General features: G+C 42.2%; 3 protein-coding genes across 6 annotated transcripts; all 3 read right to left on the bottom strand.

The window, feature by feature from the left end:
- Positions 1-141: 141 nt before the first annotated feature.
- On the bottom strand, positions 142-2037 carry LOC125982269 (UPF0461 protein C5orf24 homolog). Its single transcript, XM_049742695.1, has 2 exons — positions 1836-2037; positions 142-1655 (listed from the first exon to the last, which is right to left on the bottom strand). The coding sequence occupies exon 2, from the start codon at positions 1650-1652 to the stop codon at positions 984-986; it is 669 nt and encodes a 222-aa protein (XP_049598652.1). The 5' UTR covers positions 1653-1655; positions 1836-2037; the 3' UTR covers positions 142-983.
- A 409-nt stretch (positions 2038-2446) lies between these two features.
- Positions 2447-4530, bottom strand: atp5po (ATP synthase peripheral stalk subunit OSCP). The gene is made up of 7 exons (XM_049742680.2): positions 4406-4530; positions 4081-4131; positions 3867-3977; positions 3669-3798; positions 3473-3585; positions 3292-3378; positions 2447-2715 (listed from the first exon to the last, which is right to left on the bottom strand). Exons 1-7 carry the CDS (start codon positions 4472-4474, stop codon positions 2605-2607), a joined length of 672 nt encoding a protein of 223 aa, XP_049598637.1. The 5' UTR covers positions 4475-4530; the 3' UTR covers positions 2447-2604.
- Positions 4531-5218: 688 nt separating this feature from the next.
- Positions 5219-17009, bottom strand: ogt.1 (O-linked N-acetylglucosamine (GlcNAc) transferase, tandem duplicate 1). 4 transcript variants are annotated; one of them, XM_049742480.2, is made up of 22 exons: positions 16627-17009; positions 15726-15906; positions 14336-14579; positions 14150-14218; positions 10811-10927; positions 10646-10725; positions 10319-10514; positions 10080-10220; positions 9892-9992; positions 9615-9768; positions 9285-9386; positions 8996-9175; positions 8611-8769; positions 8399-8488; positions 8172-8297; positions 7895-8065; positions 7681-7797; positions 7333-7503; positions 6902-7054; positions 6559-6811; positions 6334-6457; positions 5219-6244 (listed from the first exon to the last, which is right to left on the bottom strand). In XM_049742480.2, the coding sequence occupies exons 1-22, from the start codon at positions 16661-16663 to the stop codon at positions 6064-6066; spliced, it is 3147 nt and encodes a 1048-aa protein (XP_049598437.1). In that variant the 5' UTR covers positions 16664-17009; the 3' UTR covers positions 5219-6063. The 4 variants fall into 4 exon arrangements, with proteins under 4 accessions (XP_049598437.1, XP_049598444.1, XP_049598463.1 ...); XM_049742487.2 differs by having other exon boundaries at positions 15726-15876; XM_049742506.1 differs by lacking the exons at positions 14336-14579; positions 15726-15906; positions 16627-17009 and adding an exon at positions 12231-12355 and having other exon boundaries at positions 14150-14165.
- Between the last annotated feature and the right edge of the window lie 1112 nt (positions 17010-18121).

Genomic DNA, 18121 nt, shown 5'->3' with positions numbered 1-18121 from the left:
AGCGTGCTACTACAATTGTTACACCAATTAATTTAACATAACATTAACATATTCGTCATTTTACAGGTTAATCGTTCTATTTAGAGACGGGGGGCCTCTGGTGTACGCAGACGGAATCACACCTTCCATTTAACAATAAGCTATGAGCAAAAAACATTTTATTTGGATTTTTTTCTCCCAACAAACTGGAACAACATGCTGTGGATTTGTAAGTAATATGGTTACAAGACTTAGTGAAAAGTACGTGGGGGTGTTTAACACCGTCAGTCAGACAAACATGGTAACAATGGCGTTCCCAACACAATGTATTAAAAATTTGTATCAGAAATTTCAAACCTGTGTGACAAGTGAGGCATGCCACCCTTCAATTCGACTTACTTGGTCCCAAGATTATTTACTACAAACAATGTCACTATCTATGCCACCGACATATAATGACAGCTAAAGCGATTAAATGCTCTTTGACAAGATAGCAGTAGTTTAATAAAAAAAAAACAATGAACCATTGTGCCATTTTTGTTTGGTGGTTTTCAGGGATTTTTTTTTCCCCATGTAAAACTTTGGCTCAACAAAGGTTGGGAATACTGGTTTATGATACTATACATGCATCATAAACAACACTATTTAACACTTGAACCGGCTGTACCAAAAATCTGGAATTGACCAGAAAACAAGCAAGAGTATTTCAAGAAGTGGGTAACACATTTACAGAAGTTCAGATGGTGGTGTTGTGATTGGCTGTTTATCACAAAATACTTATCTAGAAAATTGTACAAGATACTGGTTCTATGTGTTCAAGGAGGGATCACATTATGACAAAAGACTCAATTTCTTACCACCAAAATGATAACATGCAAACTTCCCTGCCAAGTGCATCTTGGTAAAAGGGAATTTGTTGATGTAGCTAAGACTGTACACTGATATAGAGTCAGGAAGTTGAGTGCTTGGCTGTCATGTTTTTTTTTTTCTTCTGCGCTCTGATGTTATGAACCGGTTTCATCGGCTTTCACGAGAGGCTCGCACAAGTTTCTCTTCTCCATCATGGCGTAGGCAAGCAATGGAAGATCACAGCTGGTGAAGTCCAGTTTGCTCGGACTAAATTCGAGTTTCTTGGGAGCATCACCACCACTTTGCTGTTCCTTGAGCCTCGCCGGACTCTTGACACTACCGGGGGGCCTGCCGGGGCTCACCTTATAGCCGGCTGCTTTGGTGGTACCGAGGGGCCTCCCAGGACTGGTTTTAAAACCAGCAGCTCTTGTGGTCCCACGTGGACGTCCAGTACTTGTGCGGTAACCAGCCAACTTGGTGGTCCCCAGTGGTCGGCCTCTCCTCCCAGACTTCACTTTGCCTGTATTTTTTTTGGTGCCGTCAGGCCCTGCAACCCCTCCACTATTGATAGTTGTTAGTGGCAGAGGCTGAAAAGTATTCTGGGTCTCCTGCGTCGTACCCGCCATCACCTTGTGCATGTTCTGTGGCAAAGGAGCCAGGCCTGTGAATGATAGGTGCAAGCCAGAGTTTGTGGGGGAGCATGGGTAGAACTTGTGAGATTGGAGGCTGCATAAGTCAAAACGGCTTGCCGGATGGCAGTCTTCTGCAGGTCCACTCATACAGAAATCACTGCTGCTGCTGCTACAGGTCACTTGATGCATCATTTTCTGTTGGGGGGGGAGGGGGGGGGCACACCAAAATAACACTAACTCATGTTAATCACGCAATCATAGAAATAAGATAAATTTTATCGCTGCGCACATTTCATCTCGACAAGACAATGAAGCGTAGCATGCAAGTAGCGAAGTTTAAAAAAATGCTAACCTAGATTGGAGGGCCTCACTTACCTCAGTCTTGGGATGACATACGACCAAATGTTAATATTGTGTCGTTAACAATGGTCATGTCTGTCAAGTACGCCTTGGTGTCCGAAAATAAAAGGAAGTAGTGGTTTCATCTTTTTATTAATCCTTCAGACAGTAGGCGAGATGAGACAGGAAGCCATTTTTTCCTGAAAAAAAATATGTAGCAAGATGGAATCACTGCGCATGCGCGGGTTTAACGATGTCGTACTTCCGGGAAAAACGTCATGTTTTGGAGAATGAAACGTTGACATGAGCAAGTAGAATGCTCATCCAAGCAGTCATAAGTTTGTTTCTTTTAAATTATACAATAATAATTTATGTCGCGCTTAAATGTGTTCGCCGTGCTGAAAACTGAACAAGACAAAGAAAACGTGGTCATGTGGTAGTGGCCTTCAGTAAGATTGAGTCATTTTTTCTTCCCAACACAACCACGATCAAATACGACATTAAATAATTGTGTTAATACACCAACAATGCCTATGTCTAGTAATGTCTGAATTAGTACTAGTTCTACTGGATCTCATATGATTTGCGTTTCTGCAAGATTTCACCGGTCAGTGGACTAAGAATTGAAACATCCACACACACAGAAGTATATTATTGGGAGGTTTATTGACATCCAAATGAATTTCAGTACAGACACTGATTTCCGGCGCAACTGCAATGCCAAACAGGTAACAATTTACATGTATCAGCACTCGTTCACTTGATGGTCATTTCTAAAACAGATGCAAGATGAAGTCCACGGGACTTAGGAGTCTCTCATGATCTTGGTCAGTTTCTGAATCTTTGTCTTTGTGGACATGTCCACGTACTTGTCCCCGATACTGACGATCATGCCGCCCAAGATTGAAGGATCGGACTGGAAAGAGGAGAACATTTTAAGTCACATTTTGTTATTCTCACTGCACAATCCTAGTGGTACAGTTAGATTATACTGCACACAGTTACAATAAATGGGGAGTTAAAAGGTTTTAATGGAAATAAATAATAATAAAAAAGGTAGATAACATTCTCATGTATCCATAGTAAGTAGAGATTACAGTAGACCCTCATATTCTCAGTTGAGAATTTGCAAATTCCCACATTCCTTAGTTATTTGCAGGAAAAAGCACCTATTAATGGGTTCGTGAAACGTGGCCTGCACAAAAATCTTGTCAAAAAACCAGATGTCACCTATTTACTGTATAAGCTATTGGAACCAGAATTTCCCTAAAGAGTAATCTCAAGGGATGAGTAAGGTTGGGTGTAAGTCTAAAACAATAATCAAAGTAGTCTGCTCAATGAAACGTTACCAAACTGTTATGACTGGTAGTTAGCAAGAATGCATTATGATATGGCGACACCCATGTCTGCTTTGGCCCTGATAGCTTGTGATATAGTACCATTGATCACAAAACAGGATGGAAGGAAAATTAATTGTGGATTAAAATTGTACCTTGGTTTCCAGCTTGATCGTTTCACCCTTCTGAAGAAATCCATTAAGTGCGGTTTTCAGCTCAGTGAGATTGGCTGGATCCAAAGGCTGAAATGATTATATATTGATGAGGTGTGTGTATGTTTAGCTACAATAAATACTTGTTGACAACATGATAGGCAAAAGCATTTGTGCGACCTACCTGAGCAGTAGTTACTGAGCAGATCACCTCTCCGCGATGTGCACTCATCATTTTGCCAAAAGCAGTGATGACATCACCGGTTTTTGTCAGACGACCATTGTCAGACAGAACATCTGCAGAAACAAGTATATTTTAGCCAAAGCTATAGAGACAATGCAGACGATATTAAAAAAATAAGCTTCGAGTGGCAACTCACTGATGAGGTTTGTTGTGATAGAGGAGACTTTTGCCTTTGCAAGGGCATCATGGAAGGTCTTCTGCTTGATGCTGCGCTTCACGTGAGGGTTCATGACAATACTTGAAATTTTGGGGTCCTTGATGACGGCCTGTGGGGAAAAGCAGCCTTTAAGCAGATCAATCTTTTAAATATGCTTGGATTCATATCTTTACTTACGTTCACTTTGACCAGCTCCTGCTCCACTTGGTCCAGTTTTTTCTGCTTACTGGCAGCAGAAAACAGAGCAGTGGCATAGCGACCTTCCACTCCATAAACCTGGATGGGTGGCTTCAGGTGGAATTCAAAATGAGATTAAAAACAAAAAAAAACCCCACAAAGTTCTTTCATATGAGCGTTCGGTCACGCAGCATGTTCTGTCATTAATATTTACCTTCATCAGTTTGGATACAGGCCTAATGGCTGATGTGCTAAACTGGCGAGCCTGCACGAACACAAGTAGCAAAATTGTAACATCAACGATGCCACGAACATGAGTGTATACAGATTACCACACATACTGTCTATTGCAGCTAACGCGTAGGCTAGCACTTTAGCAGTCATTCAAGTGCAAAGCGTCGTGTAAATTATTTGACATTTAAAATCAACAGCACGACTTCACCAAGTTTATAGTGCGTAGAATAACTAGTAAATACACGAATATCGAGTTTGAGCTATTGTAAACTCAATCAATTGTGTAAAATCATTGAACGTCTTACCTGCTGTCCTAACACGAGTGCTGCCATTTTCTCCTCCAGCTGTCCGGTCTGGAAGCAAGGACTGCGCATGTGCAATCAAGACGTCGTGTTTATTCATGGGGGTTGTAGTCCTTTAAATCGAGTGTGGGCATTAATACAAATAAACACAATTACCATTCCTCATTTTACCGCATTTAATTATAAATCGTTTATCTTGTTAATGTTGGGTAGAAGATTGTTTGCCTTTTTCGAGCTAGGACATGTTTCAGGTAGTCGGGAGGCTGAGCCGGAGGCCACCACTCTTCGAAATGGAAAGAAAGAAGCTACCCGCTGTGTCGTGTGTGCGTTTGTTTATATTAGATAATTGAAGTTTACAGTTATTTACAAACCTCAAATTTTGTCTTGTTGTAGTTGTTTTGTGCATTGCTTATAGTATAAAGGTCGAATGTTTTAACGATACTGAAGTGAGCATGCCAGTACAAGTAGAGAGGCTTTTAATGTCCATGTGGAGGTATCCTACACCTCGTCAAAATGAATTGTCCCAATAGGATTGCGTAATGGTATCATAAATGTAATGTATAAACCGAATTCATGCCCCTGTGGCTCAACATTAAAATAATCCAAAGAATGAGGGTTTAAGCAAGCTTCTTTCATTAATGTGCGGATCAAACCGCATGACAATGAACAAACGGAAATTATCTTGCTTGGCCGGAAACTCTGCGTAGAGGCATTGTATTTGTGCAAATTTTCATCAATCCTCCCGTAGCCAAACCAACTGTGCTCTATATTAATACCATACCGAGTCAGTTTGTTAACCAAATCCACAGAAAAACCTTTGACTTTTTTCCCCCCCAAATTGCCATCTTTATTTTCCCCATATCTAAAGCAAAGCATAACTGACAGCATAAACAAAGACCATACAAAAACAAATCGGCTAAGAAAATACTTACCTAGGCTGTTCCTTCAGTGTGATTTAAAACAAGTTAAATTTGTTCTTTCAGCTATTCTGCAATTTAGATCTTGAACATCTTTAACCAAATTACCATTAATGTTAGTTATCAGTGTAACATCAAGATGAGACGGAGTAGATTGCAGATTTGGTAAAGAGAGTTTATCTTTACCCAAACAATTTTGCACATCAACTCCTTTTTGTTGTAAAATAACATCTTAGGAGAAACTGGCTGCAATCTCCGCTAAAATGAAGTGTTTAAAGCTGAAAGAACTTGTGTAAGACTTACAATTTCCTTGGAGCGGCCTTCTCACAACAAAACAAGCCATGGATCCTTTTATAAATACAACATCTATAAGGGTGGTATTTGCACCACAAGCTTCAATTAGTCCTGTACATCCACACGCACATCGACACGCAAAAAGCAGAGTACAACGACTGATCCAAGTACTTCAGTGTGTTCAGTGGTCACTCAAATGTCTCAGTTTCCTCTACTGTAGTGTCCCTCACATGATACAAAATGTGATAAGGATCGAGCGGGGATAAATGTGTCCGTGCTCATGACACTGGGCCCCACTTAGAAGAGCGCGTGCAACACAATCATTCACAGAGGAGAGGGGTGGCTGTGAGTAAACCATCCAAACTAGGATGCTCATCATGGTTTGGAATAAAGATGTTGGGGAGGAAAACACTAGTATTTTTATCATTTGTCTCCAGGAGGGCTTCCAGTTCAGGCGCTGTCACCAGTTTCTACTGCGTGGACATGAAACATGTGTTCCGGCTTGTTGCCCTTGCTGTGGTGCTCCCACATCTGTAAGTAGAGCCTCTCCAGGTCTATCGTGTACTGCTTGGTGTTGAAGAGAGGACTACAGATGCGCTGCTTCCAAACACGTGCCCGAATCATCTTCAGGCTGAGAGAGAAAAAAAATAAAGAATCAATCAGCCACAAGCTTGTCAAACATGTCAATGGTTTATCAAGGTAGTATGAATTTCTTCCTACTATTCCATGTCCGAGCCCAGTTTGACCGCGATGTCCTCATACTCCTGTCGACTATGGGCGATGAGTTCCGGACAGCCAAGGCAGTTGAGTTGTGAAGCAGCTACTCGTGAGGCAAGGGTTTCACCTTTTGTGAGAATGATGTTAATGGAGAACAATCAAGTCAATTGTTAGTTCACACAGTCTTTAAAAATAGTGTGTTTTATAGTAAAATAACCAAAACGTCACCTGGCATAGTAACCATGGGAGTACCAGCCCACAGAACATCCATGCCTGTGGTGTGACCGTTGCATAGAGGCGTGTCTAAGCACACGTCAGCCAGCTGACCCCTTCTAACATGTTCTTCTTTAGGGGCCACAGGTGAGAAGATGATGCGGGAAGCTGGCAGTCCCATGTTTTGAGCGTACTGCTGGATGTTGGGCTCACCCACAGCGGGGAACCGAAGGAGCCACAAGACACTGTTCTGCACACGTTTTAGGATCTGTAGGGAAGAAGAGTTGCAAAACATTTCAAATACAAGTGTAAAAAGAACAACAAACTATTAAGGTGTAGTGAGGAGGCTCTGACTTACATTGGCCCACATTTGAAGAGTTGGGGGGTCAATTTTGTAGAGCTGGTTGAAGTTGCAGTAAACAATGGAGTCCTCTGGAAGACCATACTGAGAACGGGTTGTCACAACAATTGTGCGGGGCACCTCCTCCCCTGTGGCAGCTTTGTTGTTGATCTGAAAAGGGGGTGAAAATAATCATGTGTATAAACAGAGCACACCAACACAAGGCAAGTAGGGGTTCTCCACATCAACACATAGCACGTATGTGAGCATTCACACTAACCAAAGGTAAGCCGCAAGTTAATTGGGTATTTTTGAGACTGAAGTTTTATCTCCATGAATCATCAAACGAACTTAACATTTATATTGGGCGCAGAGCTATCACTTGAATGTCAGTTAGCACTGGCTAATTAGAAACGTGTGGAAAATACTCATCTTTGTGTACTGCCTACCTGTGTGGTGGCAAGACCGTTGCTGACGGTGAAGCTGTTGATGGTGACCTGTATTTGGCCTTGGTTGACCATATTGATGATTGCTTCTGCAGCCGTGTTCATGGGGATCACAGGCATAGACAACGCTCCATTTGTGTCGGCAGCAGGTTCCTGATTGTTGTCACATTTCATCTGGCCAACAAAATAGATTTCACTCAAGTTTGAGTTGTATGTTCAACAAATCTGATCAAAATTGCCGAAGAAATAAATGAAAATAAAAGTCATCTTTAGGCAGCTAAGCTTGTGCTCATTTTAGTATTGTTTAATCACTCATACCACTTTTGTTCAACCTTCAAAAATGTTACCTACCTTTATCACTTTGACATCTGGCAGACTGTCCAAGAAGGCCTTCAAATCTATACCATTGAGAACGATGCGGTTGTCAAAGATGTGTCCATTTGATTTGAAATCAATCACGGCCTTTTTCTGTGGGCACAAAACAATATTGACACAATTTTGAGACTCTACTAAGAAAAATAACTCAATCTGAAAATTAATGACAGCACATGGAGACAGGACAAACCTTGAGATGAGGAAACATGTTGGCATGATCTCCAATGAAAAAGGTATGTGGCATGAAGGCAACCTTCTCCGAATATTGCTCAACTACTTCGGCAGGCGATGTCTCTTTGTCAGTGATGATGTAGTCCATGAAAGGAGCGCCGCTGGTTCCAGGGTAACCTAGCCACATAGCCTAACGTGGGGAAAGGAAAAAGATTGTTTAAACAAGCCATACAAGATTGACTCTGAGGCAAGGCCAAAGATAAAGCTTGAAATAAGAGTCAATATTTTTATCTTACCTGTATAGGAGCAGGTCGGAGGGCAAACAGCTCATTTCGAGCCCCTTTGGTGTAGCCATTCATGTTGACCAGAATGTGAACCCCATCTTGGTGAATGCGATCGGCTGCCTTGCCATTACAAGGAATCTAAAAGTAATGGTACTAGTATCAGTAAAATCCTTTTTAATAAAAAAAATTGACACATTTACTTGTAGCTTCAATTATCAGTAGAAAACACAATAGGTTACCTGTGAGAGGTCTGTGAAATTATGAGCCTCTGCCACGACTTTCACTCTGAAGTTTGTACTGTCATCGGGGCTTAGTGCGTAGCAAAACACCTTGGGGAAAAAGAGCAAAGAATATACATGATTAGATACTTCTATACAAACCCTCCCTCTGCTGGGGCGAGCCCTGACGGGAGCAGTCCAAAGAAGAAGGGTTTACAGTGAAAGTGACTCACCTCAAATTTCTCAGGATTATGCATCCCAGGAATGGATTGCATCAAGTGGGAAGTCGGGTGGTTGCCAAAGTCGGAGCTGACATAACCAACACGAAGACGTCCACCGCTGGCCGTCAGATCTTTTGGATGCTCGTAGGCAGGTTTGTGCAATGCATTAATCTGCTCAATAAACAAATGTGTAGACGTAACAGCGTCAGAGGGGATCATTTTACACTAGGAGAGTTGCAAAGCTAAATTTTGAACATCAATCTAAAACAACGTCACGATTGAGGGTACCCTCACATCCTCTAGCCAAACTTCTGACAACAACCCAGTGGCACCTGTCACTTGCACCAGAGCCCACCATCCCACAACCAACTCAAATGTTACTTTGACGAGAGCGTACCTTGTCCAGGCAAAGGTTTCCATGGCGCTCAGCAATGGCCTTTCGAAAGCCGTGAGAGAGCGGATATAACATGCTGTGGTGAGGGTGCACCGATGGTAAGCGGTTCTTCTCCAATTGGTCAGCAACGATGCTCACTAGTTTTTTCATGCGCTCATCATAATCCGTCCAGTCGCACACAATCTGAAAAACAGGGAAAAATTCCATGACTTAAAAATAAAAAACTGTCACGTAACACCATCCGTATAAACAAATATGTAAATGGAGAGAATCCAATCTAAAAAACACAAACCTGCAAGCAATGTGCCAGGTTACAGTAAGCGTCAGGGAAATCAGGCTTGAGTTTCAAGGCAGTGCGGTAAGACGCAATGGCCTCTGGGATGTTTCCAGAATCCTAACAAACCAAAATCCCCATCCATTAGAGACATAATACATTCTTATTATAAATAATACTCACCCATGGCATTATTATACAAACGTTTTGTCCTTTTCAATTCCCATAACGATAGCAATCCTGCAGTTATAGCTACTAACAATTCTTGTAATAACAGAGCTAGATTGATAGAATAAAATGTCAAAAAATAAGTGCTGCTACAACCAGAAAAAAAGTCACAATACATACTTTGTGTATTGAAGCCAAATTGCTATGAGCGTCAGCAAAAGCAGGATTGATCTGGATGGCACGAGTGTAGCACTGGAGCGCTCCTTGCACATCTTGCATTTCCTTCAGCGTGTTGCCCATGTTTGAGTAGGCGTCCGCAAATGTGGGGCTGATTCTGTAAATCACGGACAATGTGTTGGCTCCTTGTGTCATCAGTGAACAGCATGATTCTTGTTTACACTTAAAACGTCATGTTCTGCTACACAAGAATAAACGTCCAAATGGTACATTATTGTACCTGATGGCTTCCTTGTAGTGCATGAGGGCCTCCTGGAGTTTCCCCTGCTGCTGCAGGACACTGGCCAGGTTGGAGTGAGCTGCAGCAAACTCAGGGAACACCTGGAAACGTAATCATTAATAGAAACCATTTTGATCCTTCTCTTGAACTGACATTTTGCCCGATTGTAAACGCTTTTCAAGTTGTACCTCTAGTGCTTTCCTGTAAAGCTGAACCGCCTCCTCAATGTTGCCCTGTTCACGTTTGATGTTCGCCAAGTTGTTAAGGGAGTCTGCATGCGTCGGGCACAAACGCAAAGCTGTGTTGTAGCACTCTTCCGCCTCAGACACCTGGAAAGACATTGGCCAAGATAAGTGTCAAATGAAGTGACAGACCATCCAAACTCCTGGTCAATTGTGCAAATCCATGCTCTCAGTAGTTGCCTTACATTGCCTTTCTCCTTCAGTGCATTTGCCAAATTGCAGTAGGCATCCGGAAAGTGAGGCTGCAGCTCAATGGCTCGGCGGTATGTGTCGATAGCCAGGTCAATGAGGCCTTGCTCGTAGTAGACGCAGGCCAGGTTTCCATGAACAACTGCATGGTTTGGACTTAGACTCAGGGCTCGCAAATATCCCGCCACAGCTCTGGAAACACAACCGACAACATCGAATTGCATGCAACCGCATCATCAAAACTTTTTTTTTTTTTTTTAACCTGATTCAGTTATTTTATACAGGATACGTAAGGCATACATGTCAGGATTGAGATAACTGACCTATCAAAGATTCGGGCTTCCTTCAAAACGTTTCCTAAATTAATGTAGGCATCAAGGAAATTTGGGTCCAGAGTCACCGCCTTCATTACACACACACACACATGGGATTAACAAACGATACTTCAACATTTTTCTACCAGGTGTTTGGAAAATATAGCAACAGACCTTTTCAAAATGGTGTATGGCCAACCATATCTCCCCCTGGGCATTGAACACACAGCCCAGGTTGCTCCACGCCACAGCAAAGTTGGGCTGAGTCTCAATGGCTTTCAGGTAGCAAGCCTTGAGTTCCCAATGGAAAAAGAGAGAGGAAAGGAAACAGATAGAAAGGGAATAGTGTGGAGGGGGGAGGACAAGGGGTTGTAAAAAAACAAACCAAAAAAAAAGGTTGAGAATAAAAAGCAAAAAAACAACAACAAACAAACAGAAAAGGGCAGAGAACGCAAAATTAGTGACTTGTCTCCAGGAAAACAAAAAGTGAGTCTACAGCATGGGCTCGCTTGCGCCAAAGTCTGCTGCGCGAAGCTGCACTGCTTCTTCCTACGCTGCGCTGATCCAACCAACACCTACACATCGACCACCATCGCGCAGTTATGGCCACCATTTTAAAAGCCCGGTGGCAAAATTAATATAAATCTTACAGTGCACTTAAAAAAAGCTACAACCCCAAACTGCTACACTATTATCTAACGAGAACAAAACTATTTACTTGAACTTCTGAAGGTACGACATCTCACAACCTGCGATGGTGACCTGATTGTGCAGGTGATGGTCCCTGAAATGCTTGCGCGACAAAATCACGCAGGTGCGCGAGGTGGACTATTTGCCGCCACCACCACCACAATGCGCCACGCTTGCGCAGCCTTGCTCGTGGCAGAGGCCATTGCGTTGCTGCTTCGCTTGCCAGCCATCTTGGTGCAACAGCCACACACCACCCCCTCAGGCAGAGAACCTGCCACACCAGACTGGCACAGACTCACAGCCACCATTCTCTCTTGCCATTGAGAAAACATTTGCAGAGCAATGTTATAATGCAATGCTATGATTTAAAAATGATTTCAAGTCCGCAGGGACTGTTGGGGGCGAAATATAGGGATGGCCAAACTTCAGAGAAATTGGGGCATTTGGGGGCGAGGCTGGTTTCAAGGGTGGAGTGGTCTGCAACCAAGAGGCCACAGGGATTGGGGTAGGGGGTCGCATGCTGGCGCGCTGTGCATTTTTAGTTGCCTGGAGGGCATCGCTGCGCAGCCCCTGCGCTACTGTAGACTCACAGCGCAATATCGGTATCATCACAGCGCTGCAACTCAACAAAGAAGGGAAACATAAAACAAAACTGGAAAGTAATAAAGAGTTATGTAGGAGTTAGAGCGTTCTTAGTTGTTTTTCACCATTACTGCTTCCAAATCCAAGTTTCTTTATGTACTTAATCTAAAACTCAGTCATTAGTATAAGCATATCTTAAAAATGCTTACTGTCATTTCTTTTGCTACTCTTTTTCATTTGCTCTTCAAGAGATGCCACAAGAGAGGAGCTCAAGCATGAAGTGAGGTGGTTTTTCTTTTGCTGGCTGTTACAAACCCGTTACCATATTTTTGGACTTTGTCAGAGTGGTGGCCGCGGCTGGCTGGAAGAAGAGAAGACTGAGGCTGCCCCTAGTGTTCCTTTCCGCCGGGCACCTACGCAGGTATAGTGTCACCCACCTGAAACCTTCTATACAACAATTTCAGTTGAGGAAAAAACCAAAAGAGACAGAATCAGAAACAACATTGTTAGTAAATTGGATCAACAATGCATTTGTCTTTCAATATGGAAATGTAGCAGGTTCTTCCAAAACACACAACAAACATAAACCGACTATATTTAGTATTCTTTCATGCAAAAAATGTTGCGTTCAAAAGAAAACCCCAAAAATGCTTGGGGGAAGAGAGGGGGAAGAAAGGCTTTGCGTGTTCATACTTTCAAGTTCTATCAGTTGTATGAATTTAGTTTAGTTGCCATGACAGGAGGGCAGCTACTGGCTTGACCTTAAACATAATGAACTGATCCCATTGCTTGGGGGATATTACATACTGAAGCAAAATGGAAGAAGAATTAAATTGTTGATTTTCTGCCTTATAGCATTTTCAGGAAATATTTTAATGCTTAAAATGCTTTGTCCTGGCCTGCTCTCTTGAATCCTGGCCAATAGGGTAGGGAGAAAAGTCTGTGGTTTATTTGGATCTAGAAGCCTCCACAGCTCTGAAATGAAGAAGACATCGCCGTTGCTGCGCACGCCTGTCCTTTTGGAGCCGCATCTGACGCAGGAGGTGGAGTATAGATTGCGAGCTGACTGCCTGACACCAATGGAAGGCACCACTGAAAGGAACCTGAGTTTACGGTCATTAAGCTTTTGCAACCACATGGTTGACTATTTCATGGTATAACAAAATACATGGCATAGTGAGACAGAGTTAACTAAAAACAAGGTTGGGTGCATGAAAAGCACTATTGGAAGAGCTCTCCGGCACTTTTGGGGGAAGGGTGATAGGTCAGGAAGGCAGCTCTAGGCGCGCACACTCCACCAATCCTTAGCAAGCGCGCGGGGGTGGAGCGACAGAGCAGAGGAGCTTGACACTCCCTCATACTCCATCCCCACTTCTGGAACACACCACCCCCATCTAGCATAAAATAAGAGGGCCTGTAACCACTGGGACAACTGCACACCTCCAGATTTGACCCAACCCCGGGAAGGGAGCCCCATGTAATCGGGAAAGAATTGAAGTGGCAAATAGAAGCAGTAAAGAACTGAAGTGGCAAATAGGAGCCTAAAAAAGGTCAGTGTGAATGGGAGGGGGGGGGGGGGGGGGTGTATGGAGGTAACAAGTGTAATGTCCATTAACTGGAGATAATACTAACGTACAGTGGCTAGGTTACAAACCATCTTATCTTTAGCACTGCAAATATAAACTAATGACTTATCAGTTCATATATTCGTCACAGACCGAGCCAGTATTTTCCCCCCACAGTCACACTATCAAATGCATGGAAAACAATATTGAATGTCAAGTGTTTTCACTTATTAGAGCCTTTCTTCCTAAAGGGGGAGAGAGGGGGAAGGGGGGGTTGACCTTTTGTATAAGGTCAAGCTAAACCAAAAGGAATTGAGACAAATGATAATTTATGAGGTTGAAGACATATAAGAAGTCTACAATATTGTGGGGAACTATAATGGATTTTGTAAAATTTGATCGAAAACGTTTTGGCATAAAAAAAAAGTTTTTATTTAGGTTTACTCACATGGGCTTTAGACAATTTATGGTCCAAAACTCCAAGTATGCAAGGCACAATTCTACTGGGAGGAACTAGGCCTGTTTTCTGAGATATTGTATAATGGGCTTTTTCTTTTTGTTCAAAAAAACAAAAACAAAAGTCAGTTGATATAGAATGGCTTCAGTAAGAGAAGTGACACTAAAAGCACACACCAAAACACCACATCATTTCGAACACCAGACCAGGATAACGTACCTTGGCCTCTTCCAAGCGCCCAAGTGCTTTAAGTAAGTTGCCCAAGTCACTGCGCACACAGTAAAGATCCTGGCAAAGACAAACAACTCACTTTAATATTTTTCAAGCAACTGTTTTGAAGCTTACTTTTGCTTGCTCTGGCTACTGGTGGCTCGGTCTGAGTTCAGCGCGCAGCATTCCACTTACGGGGTTATACTGTAATGCAGACACATAAGCCTGCACCGCTCCTTCCATGTCCCCTGCAGCGACCAGAGCTGCCGCCAAGTTGATGTAGCCATCGATGAAGTCGGGCTTCAGTCGCAGAGCATGGCGGTAATGTTCAATGGCTTCCTGCAGTTGCCCTCGCTCCTTGTACACGTTCCCCAGGTTGGAGTAGGCCTCGGCCAGCATCGGGTTCTGTTTAATGGCCAGCGTACTGAAGTGAGCTGACCTGTTGGGTCAGAAACAGGACAAATGAATCAAAGTTGGTAAGTGACTATTTAGCATCAAGGCGCATGGTGAAAAGGAGCAATAGCAGTATATGACAGGAAATCTGCAGCATATATTTATCCACACGGCCTTGGACACTTTTTTACTCGACTGCAAACAAGGTTACTTTAGATTACATTTTTAGGGAGAAAAGCAAAAAGTAAAGCAGGATGGACAGAACTAATCTGACTGCACATGCTTCAATGTAATGCAAATGATGCATTTAAGTTTGCGGAGTGCGCACATAGGCCTCCTGGAATGCTCACCTTATAACAGCATCATTAAAACTAAGTAGAAAACAAAGCAAGTCTCGACAATTAATGTGAGCCAGTTTATGTACTTCTGACTGTTTAGAGTTTAAATGGGCTCATCAACCAACCATTTGATGTTCCTGTGTGAATGATTGCATGCATAAGCTGAAAGAACAGCACGTTATTTCCTTAGAAGATGGTGGCATGTCTAAGCTGAAGAAACATCACTTACTATCGGTTTGGATTTCCCGAGGAGGAAAAAAATAAGCCACCTGCTTAACTTGATGGCACATCCTGTAATGTATCAACTTCAAGTAAGTTCTAGAACAAAACACTTCTCCAGCTCTCCCGACGAAACACACTATGGAACTAAAAGTCATATTGACGCTGTGATTGCATGTAATCTTGTATTGCATGTAATCTTGTATCCAGAGTGACGCAGCAGAGACTGCAGTGGTCCATTGCAAAAACAAATTGCGATTGACAACTTTTCACCCCACACCAAGTGATTTGAGCACTGCACGTCTACTGCCATGCTACAACAGAAGAACTCCACATACAGTAAACTTTTCAAAATTTTGCAAACCACCATTTGGTCCACAAATATCTGATCTCAAACTGAAAATCTACACGAGTACACTGACCACATTACGGTCAAATAGACTTACATCCTCAAAGTTCAAAAATTCAACCTGCAACATGTTGGATAATTAGTTCATGATGAAACCTCTTACAACGCAAGCCACCAACAACTGCTATTTAATTGATGAGCAAGCAAATATCCCAGAATATGATTTCCTGACGACAGAAGAAATTGTGACTCGTGATGCATCGGACCGTTGACGAGCCCACCTCACCTGTCAAGCCTTCGGCACTGGAAGTGAATGGAGGACAGAAGCAGCAGCACGCCTGTGTTATCAGGCTCTTGGCGCCACAGCTGCATGCAGTGGCGCTCTGCTGCTTCAAAGTCCCCCGACTGATATTCGCGATGTGCCAGCTCAGCCAACCCTTGGAAGGAAAGAATACGTTTTGTCGGTTCTGGAGCACCAACACAGTCCAAGGAGCAGGGGGAGGGGTGGGGTGGGGGAAACAAGACATTAGATGTGATGGATGGAAAATGGCAGACAAATGAAAAATAAATCATATTCATAAAATATAATAATTACATTAACAGAAAAGATGGAAATTTTCATTCAACATAAGAAGGTGGATAAAAAGTTCGAGAGTTACAGTAACATATTTCAATAGAAGTGGGTAAAACTGAAATTAAAAACCACTTTTTAAATTATCCATTCTGTAGAAAGGGGCATTTTTCCATGCATGAGAAACGTCAACATTAAGTAGTACAAGAAGTTAAGGAAATGATTTTACTTAAAAAGTCCATGCTGTCAACTGCTTCACTTCGATATGACGACGAAACACATGCATGGGGTGAAAAACAAATATGGCAGGGGAGCAGCATAACAGCATTTATTTACAAAAAGGTATCAATGCCAAAGTATTGCTTTTGTATTAATCCCCCAGACATCTAATTCACACCAACCACAGCAAGCTTGCATATGATACAAGTGTATATGACATAAATAATCTAAAATCTGACGATACGGTGTTGTCTGTTTGAAACTACTACGATACATGACGTAGAATTTAATATTGACTATGTAACACCTCGATCACATCAAAAATCAAAGCGATGGCCCGTTTCTCGTGCGCCCTCCACGCACTTCTTACGCCATTTTCTTTTAAAACGAAACCAACCTGTGCTGTCAGCCACGTTCCCCACGGAGCTCGTCATCTCCTCGGTCTTCGAGTCTTGCGCGTTGGACGTCAATGTGTCAGCCGTCAGGTTTACAGTTTAAAAAGAAAAGAGGTCCGACCCGGCAGTCGTCTTTGTCCCACAACGAGCAGCAAGCACGTTGCCAGCCAAACGGCGAACCGTTACACCTTTAATTTTCGTCACGTCACGCGCTGTTACCTTAACGTTGCAGCTCGTATCAGGTTGAAAAATAGCCAAACAATTAAAGTCGTTACACGATAGGTATTCGGAGTGACATTAAATTTGTTTTTTCGCCTCAAGCTAAAGCTAGCTATAGCTTCGTGACAATGCACTCAACGAGTAGAAAATGGCGATGTGGGTGTAACCAAATTTTAGGCAGAAAGTAGTTCCGCTTCTTGACAATTCGACGCAAAAAGCGCTTATAACATCGAATAATATTTTATTCACTTAAGATTTATTACTGGTATGTAGAATTCTTACAATATTTATAAACTAGTCACAAATCTAACGGGCTTCTCTGTAAAAAAAATAAATAAAATCAAAAACCAGTGGCGCACTATTATGCGCGGAAGTATATGTTTGCGCAGTAATGATAAGGACAGCCATGGTGACTAAAACCGTTGCGCAAAGTGATCACGTGACAGCCTAAAATACTGTCGGATCTGTGCAGATATTACGAGATTGCGACTCTATTATTTATTTCCCACCAATTCATGTAAAATGCATAACTTATCTCTATAAACCTTAGAATACACAATTATTTCTGTAACATTACGAGTTGGTGACTGTCTTAATTATTTCCCACCGACCATAATACATGTGAAATTCATAACTTATCTATGTAAACCTTAGAATACACAGTTGTTTCTGTAACACTAAATTTCATGGACATAATTGTCCACACTTGACAATATATTATTGTGATTGAACATATTGACTTAAATCATACCGAAGGTCTCTTTTATTCTAGTTAATTTATTAATCCATGGGAGTTATTCAACTACAAAAGATCACCGCCATAGTTATTATCGAAATGAATGAATAAAAGCTTTAAATAATTGTTTCAAGGTTGTTTGGTTGGAGTGAAGTACAACATTATGGTCAATAGGGGGCAACCTCTGTGAACGAATTGGAAGAAAACCTTCCCGGAGATCTGAGGGGTTCTTTGCTTTATGATGAAGTTCCTTCCCTACGACTAGTACGAATTTGTCCATAAATCGGAAGTAAATATTTGTATGAAAAACACGCCTATACGACAAATTTAAAACACTCAAAGGAAAAACAGTAAATATGATGATAATAAGTGAGTGGCCTGCCACATAAGTCATGAAATTCCTGAATCATCTGCAACTACTTTATTGTGCACGGTTCATGAAATAATTAATGTCGCAATGACAGTAAGCATTCACACGAAACACACGTTATGCCATAAAACAATACCACAAAAGTGTCCCTTCTTGAGAAGATCATATTTAC

This window comes from Syngnathus scovelli, chromosome 1 (assembly GCF_024217435.2).
Source record: "Syngnathus scovelli strain Florida chromosome 1, RoL_Ssco_1.2, whole genome shotgun sequence".
NCBI lineage: Eukaryota > Metazoa > Chordata > Actinopteri > Syngnathiformes > Syngnathidae > Syngnathus > Syngnathus scovelli.
The sequence above is the reverse complement of the archived record's forward strand: the minus strand, read 5'-3'. Positions and strand labels throughout refer to the sequence as shown.